The following is a 6,336-nucleotide window of genomic DNA, read 5'->3' as shown; positions in this document are numbered from 1 at the left end:
CAGAGAAGGCTTTGCAGGCCCTGACGGCCATCACTGATATAAAGTAAAAGGATTTAAAGCTCATTTTGTTTTTAAGTCTGTCTTCCTTAAAAAGCACAACAAAACGAATCAGTATTATTATCATTATTATTCCCTTTTTAACAATAATAATAATCTTCATTGTAACACAAACTGCAACACTCACAATAAATGAACCATGTTACTTTGTGTTGATCTTTACCTATTTATTGATTTTTATTTTGAAGCACATAGTCGTCTGTCGTATGAACTGTGCTATTTTTAACTTATTATATTTAACATTTTTAGATTATTAATACTGATGAATCAATGTGTGAGTAGCGGTCAGTGGAGCTCGTTTTATCTGCTCTACACGGTGAGTTTAGCTAGTTTAGTCCAGTGGTTCCAAAGTGAGGTCTGGGCCCTTCAAAAGGGTCACCAGACAATTCTAAAGGGTCCTGAGATTATTAATGGGAGAGAAGAAGAAACTTAGTTCTGATACATACATTTATAATCATATTTTGGACTCTTATAATCTTTACAATAATCTCCCGAGTGGATTTAACAACAGGTTTTTGAGACCCGACTAGAGCAGAATACTACGTTTTACCCATAATGTGTCCCCATAGTATCATTAAAGTACATGAGTATTGTGATGCTCAGTATGAACAGTATTGTGTATAATTATATTTTCCTTTTTAGTCATTTAAATAAATAATAACAAATGCTTTTATTCTGAAGGAACACAGTGTATCGACGGACAACAGCGATCCCGTTTCCTGTTTCGTTTGTTGTTGTCCCGTTCTGTTTCCGGTGTGGATGCGGACGCAGCTTGTTGATGGTTCCAAAATGACCAAACTGCAGCTACTGAGCGCCTACCTGACGGAGCGGCTGACAGTCGTGGTGAAGGAGATCCTGCACGTGGTGGAGGACACGGTGACCGAGTACCGGGAGGAGACCGCGAAGACCAAGCGGGAGAACGAGAGCCTCCGGAGGCAGCTGCGGGACATCCTGCTGCTGGAGGCCGAGACGGAGTGGCTGAGTAAGGGCCGAGCTAGTCTGCTAGCTCCGGGAGCGAGCGGTGGGAGAAAGCAGCGTTCCAGACCGCGTTGAGAAATACACGAAGTTTAATGTTTTACAGCGAAAAGGCGTTAAGAGGCGGTTACAACCCGGACTTCACGGTCTGTACGGAGAGAGTAGGACCCGCTGCTAACTTCGGCACCTGAAATAAAACCCACTCCGATCCAATTCTATGACTAATGTGTGTTTTGTGAGCCAGCTGGCCGTTACTTCCCCTGTTCCCTCCGAGCATCAGCTGAGGTTCTGACAATAGATTCAACTGTTAAAAGTGAGAAGCGTTACTGTTTGGACTTGATAACAATATGCCGAATTAACCCCTGACACGTATTGATACGGGATTCGTTGAAGTAACGCGTGCTCGTGTGTTTCTATTGACCGTAACACCAGACTAGGTTATATAGCGCGGTTACAGCATGGAGGCTGGTGTGGAGAGGCTACTGGTGAGCTAACGTCGTTATTACTCTGAACTAACTGCAGTGAAAGCGGGATTCTGCACACATTCACACTATTTATTATGGCTGCAACAACGAATCGATAAAATCGATAAAAATCGATTATTAAAAGATTATTATTAAAAAAACTATTTGTGTTCATTCGCGTGAATCGCGCTGGACGCGCCGGAGAGGGGGCGTGGCTTATCGGCGTGACTATTTGTGTTCATCCCAGTTCATCGCCGGCGACTATTTGTGTTCATCCGCGTGCATCGCGGTGAATCGCCGGGGACTATTTGTCCCGGCGAACGCGGCCGGTATCTGTCCGTGATATCTGGGACTTCCTCAACAGTACTGAGCAGAAATAGAGGTGATTTTTCTATGGTTGATGGCGGACAGTTGAACGGCTTTCAGGCCGATAAGCCACGCCCCCTCTCCGGCGCGTCCAGCGATGCACGCGAATGAACACAAATAGTCCGCAAATGACGCGATGAACACGATTCGCATCGCGTTTGGCGTGAACACACCTTTAGAGGGACAAGTGGCGTTCAGCCTCACGAGATTGAGCAACAACAGGTCTGTGATGCCCTTAGACGTCCGGGGGGGGCAGCGCCACACTGATGGATCAGCGCGTGTCTGCCCTTCACTGAGAGGCGTGTCTAAACCCGCTGAACCCCACTCCTGATATTAGTCCACTTATTATTTAAATAATGACTTTAACAGCTCAGGGATGTTCAACCTGTTTGTGCACTTTGTGAAGATGTGTTGCTCTGTGAATGTGCACTGAGGCTCTGTTTGTGATTAAAGGGTTGGAAATGAATGCTTTTTAGTTCCGATTCATCGATTAATCGAACAAATAATCGACAGATTAATCGATTATTAAAATAATCGTTAGTTGCAGCCCTACTATTTATTTCAATGTGTTATTGTATGAATTTACACAAACAAATGAATGTTATTTTACCAGTAATCTGAATATTGAAAATAACTGTAATGAGCTGATGTTCCTGTATTCACTGGAGGAGGCGGGGTGTTTGCTGTATTGACCCGTGTTGTTCCTCGTTGTTCCAGGGTCGACCCGGTCCAGTCTTGGTTTTGCGTCTCCTGAGCAGCAGCTCTGTGATGCAGAACCGAGGCCCCGCTCAGAGGAGCCCGACTCCCCCCAGAACCAGCCCAGAGAGCCACCAGCGAACTCGGTTAAGCCGCCTCCGGAGCAGCTGGTGTCTGTGCAGCTGCTGACGGTCCACAGCGAGACGTCTCCGGTCCCTTTCCCGGGGGACACGGTGCCGGCCGAGGTGAAGCCGGACCCTCAGAGGGAGGCGTTTGGCAAAGCTTCACCTCTTCCTTCTCACTCCGCCCTCAATCCTCCCACCGACTCGGTTCCTAAAATCCACGTTGACGTTCCCGCCCTCCGGGAGGATCCTCCGGGCCCAGCTCTAATCAAAAGCGAACCCGAGGAACTCACAGTGAGTGAACCTGAAGGACACACAGACTCTCTGACTCATGTCTCACGGGAACAGTCCACGGTGGTGACGCGCCCGGACCGACGCGAAGCACACCGGCACAGGAAGAGTCAGGAGAAGTTCGCGGCGGACGGCGACGATGCGGCGGACGACGATGCGGCGGCCGGTCGCGTCCTCGAGCTCGTCCACCGCTGTCCCCGCTGCGGCGAGGCGTTCGGCCACGCCGGCGGCCTTCGCCTCCACCTGGAGCAGAAGAGGAAGAACTACGCCTGCGACTGGTGCTGCAAGTCCTTCGCGCAGTCGGCGGACCTGCGGCGCCACCTGCGCACGCACACGGGCGAACGGCCGCACCGCTGCACCTTCTGCTCCAAGAGCTTCAGCCAGAGGGGGAACCTGCGGCGACACCTGCGCATCCACACGGGCGAGCGTCCGTACAGCTGCCCGTACTGCTGCCGCACCTTCAGCGACGGAGACACCATGAAGAAGCACAAGCGCACGCACTCGGGGGAGAAACCGTACCGATGCGTCCGCTGCTCCAAGAGCTTCGCCGGCGCCAGCGGCCTGCAGATACACCTGAAGAGGGACATGTGCTTTGTGGCGAACGCCTAGAATTTGGTTCCGCAGAGCGAGAGGCTGAAGAAAGGATGTGAGGTCACGTGCCAGTGGGCGGTCGATATCTACCTGCAGAAATATATTGATATCGTGCTACTCCGAGGACGCTGTCGTCGGGGAAAGCGTAGTGTTCCCCCTCAGGTTTGACACTGTTAGCACTGTTAGCACTGTTAGCTTCTAGCCGCCGGCTGCTCAGCAGTCGCCATGTTGAGAGCCGTGTGGAGGCAACAGATGCTCAAAATTGAGCACCTTTAACTTAAAGGAACAGTGTGGAAGATTTAGGGGCACAACTAGATACCCCCCCCCCCCCCCCTTATTATTATTATAACTTCAATATAATATATATAAGATGGCGACGGTGGGTCTGCAGACGAAACAGATTAATTAGGTTTCACTTCTGTTTACATGTTCACACACACACACACACACACACACTGTGTGTGTGTGTGTGGTTGAAGGATCTCAGAGGAGACGATGCTTCATAATAAACACCAAAACATTATAAAGTACTAATAATAATAATAATAAAACCAGTAACGTTGGAGCTGATCAATACATCTGTATTATTTATTACCAGGTCCCTGAACGCATCACAACCGTGAGATTAAATAAAACATGAGTCTAAATTTGTCCGTTCTGAGCTCCCGTAGGAACAAGGAGTCGCTCTCTATGAACATTCATGTTCTTATCCTGTAATTATACACTAAATAAAACATAGTTCTGAATATTATACTCCCTCTAAATATTACACACTGTTCCTTTAAAACACTACAAACATACTTCCGTGTTGTTTCATCTATAATCTTAAACTAACAGCTGTCAGATAAGTGAAGTGGAGTAAAAGTATGAAAGTAGCAGAAAGTACAAATACTTAAGTACAAGTACCTCAAAGTTGTATTGAAGTGCAGTACTTCTCACGTTATTACTGTCTGTATTAGTTCACGTTATTAATTGATTAATTCATGAATTTATCTTCATCATTGATTTCTTGCCCGCTGGCGTCGCTGACGATGAAAAGCTGAACAGGAAGTAGTTTATTTATTTATTTACGGACGAGTGGAGACGACGTCTCAGTCTGCTCTCCTCTTTCCTCTGTTGCGTGCGTCCTAGTCTCCTCTCTCCTCGCCTCCTCTCTCTCAGCGCTAGAAGGACATCAGTTCCTAAAATGAAAGGAAGGAAGCGAGGAGAGAGGAGCTAGGAAGAGGAGAGGGATCACAGTCGGCTCTTCTCGTTTCTCTATTGTGTGCCTCCTCATCTCCTCTCCTTGTCTCCTCTCCTCGTCTCCTCTCTCTCAGTGCCAGAAGGACGTCTCGGTACCTAAAATGCATCTGGAGGAGAGAGGAGACAAGGAGGAATAGCGAGGAGATGAGGAGGGGAGAGTGGATAATAACAGCAGAACCTCAGTCTGCTAGAACGTCTGAGGAGGTTCCTGTTTGAAGTGAAGCATGATGGGAAACGGAGGAGAACGTGTTTGATCTGTGTGATCATCAGTATTTTGTATCGATGTGAAACATCAAAATAAATGTTCAGTGAAACTGTTGATTGATTTCTGATCGATAATAAAATCTTGAGACTCGTCAGCTGATCTTTGTCTGGATTCTAGTTCAGAGTTTATTGTTCCAGATTTAGGAGCTTTTGTCCATCAGGACAAGAAACCAGAATCAAACCTCAGACTTCACACAGACATGAGCTCAGAAGTGTTTTCATGAAGAAGAATAAAGAAATAAAAATAAACTAAAACATCTGATGGTGGAGGGAAAAAAAGATTTTGAAATATTTCAAGAATTTAAAAAAATTCTAAACATCTTCCTCCTCTTATCCGGGTCGGGTCGCGGTGGCAGCAGCCCAGCAGGCTGACCCAGACCTCCCTCTCGCCCGCAACATGTTCCAGCTCATTCTGGGGGATCCCGAGGCGTTCCCAGGCCAGCTGGGAGATGTAGTCCCTCCAGCGTGTTCTGGGTCTGATCCCAGAGTTCGTGAGCACAGCTGAGGGTCGGAACGTAGACCGACCGGTAAATTCTCTTCACCAGGACGGTCCGGTGCAGCGCCTGCTTGGGTAGTGTGATACCCCGATAAGTCGAGCACACTGTCTGGTCCCCCTTTTTTAAAATGGGAACCACCACCCCGGTCTGCCAGTCCGTGGGCACCGATCCCGACCCCCATGCGACACTGAAGAGGCGTGTCAGCCCAGACAGCCCAGCAGAGTCCAGCAGAGTCCAGCAGAGTCCAGCGCTGGTCGGGTTTAGAGTTCCTCAAAGTGCTCTTTCCCCCGTCCGGGTCAGCAGCAGATCATTACTGTTATAATATACAGGTGTATTACTAAAAGGTGTTACTCTTATGTGGAATTATGACTAAACTGTACATTAATTTAACTGTGAAATACTCCACAGTTAATATTACATGTACATGTCAAGATGTAATTCTATTTTAATTGTTACAGTCATTTATATGTGTTACATTACATTATATTTATACTGTGGTTGTTTGATTGATGCACATATTTCTTTATTTGTTTGTAAATGTACTTTCTGCATATATTGTAGCATTATGTACATAATATTTACACAGTCCTTTATTTCTATTATTTTTTCATTTCTATATGCTTATAAAGCAACTAACATACACATTTCACTGCTGATCAAATTAATATTATATATTATCAAAGTATTTCTGATTGTACTTGTAATGAAATATTTCTCCACTAAAAAGCGGAATAACTTGTTAGAAACGCAGTAAATCAGCTGCGCACTGAT

The 6,336-nt window shown here is 46.7% G+C and overlaps 1 protein-coding gene across 1 annotated transcript; it reads left to right on the top strand.

Annotated features, from left to right (window-relative positions):
• Window positions 1-805: 805 nt before the first annotated feature.
• Window positions 806-5,074, top strand: LOC306709972 (uncharacterized protein). Its single transcript, XM_079178311.1, has 2 exons — window positions 806-1,039; window positions 2,580-5,074. Exons 1-2 carry the CDS (start codon window positions 817-819, stop codon window positions 3,578-3,580), a joined length of 1,224 nt encoding a protein of 407 aa, XP_079034437.1. The 5' UTR covers window positions 806-816; the 3' UTR covers window positions 3,581-5,074.
• Window positions 5,075-6,336: the final 1,262 nt, after the last annotated feature.

This window comes from Pholis gunnellus, assembly GCF_910591455.1.
Source record: "Pholis gunnellus genome assembly, chromosome: 17".
Taxonomy (NCBI): domain Eukaryota; kingdom Metazoa; phylum Chordata; class Actinopteri; order Perciformes; family Pholidae; genus Pholis; species Pholis gunnellus.
The sequence above is the reverse complement of the archived record's forward strand: the minus strand, read 5'-3'. Positions and strand labels throughout refer to the sequence as shown.

What these genes read in the sequence shown, in the direction of transcription:
- LOC306709972 (XM_079178311.1), top strand. Translation starts at nt 817, where the DNA reads ATGCGGACGCAGCTTGTTGATGGTTCCAAAATGACCAAACTGCAGCTA. An exon ending in GGCCGAGACGGAGTGGCTGA is followed by an intron (nt 1,040 to 2,579) that starts GTAAGGGCCGAG and finishes TCGTTGTTCCAG; the next exon opens with GGTCGACCCGGTCCAGTCTT.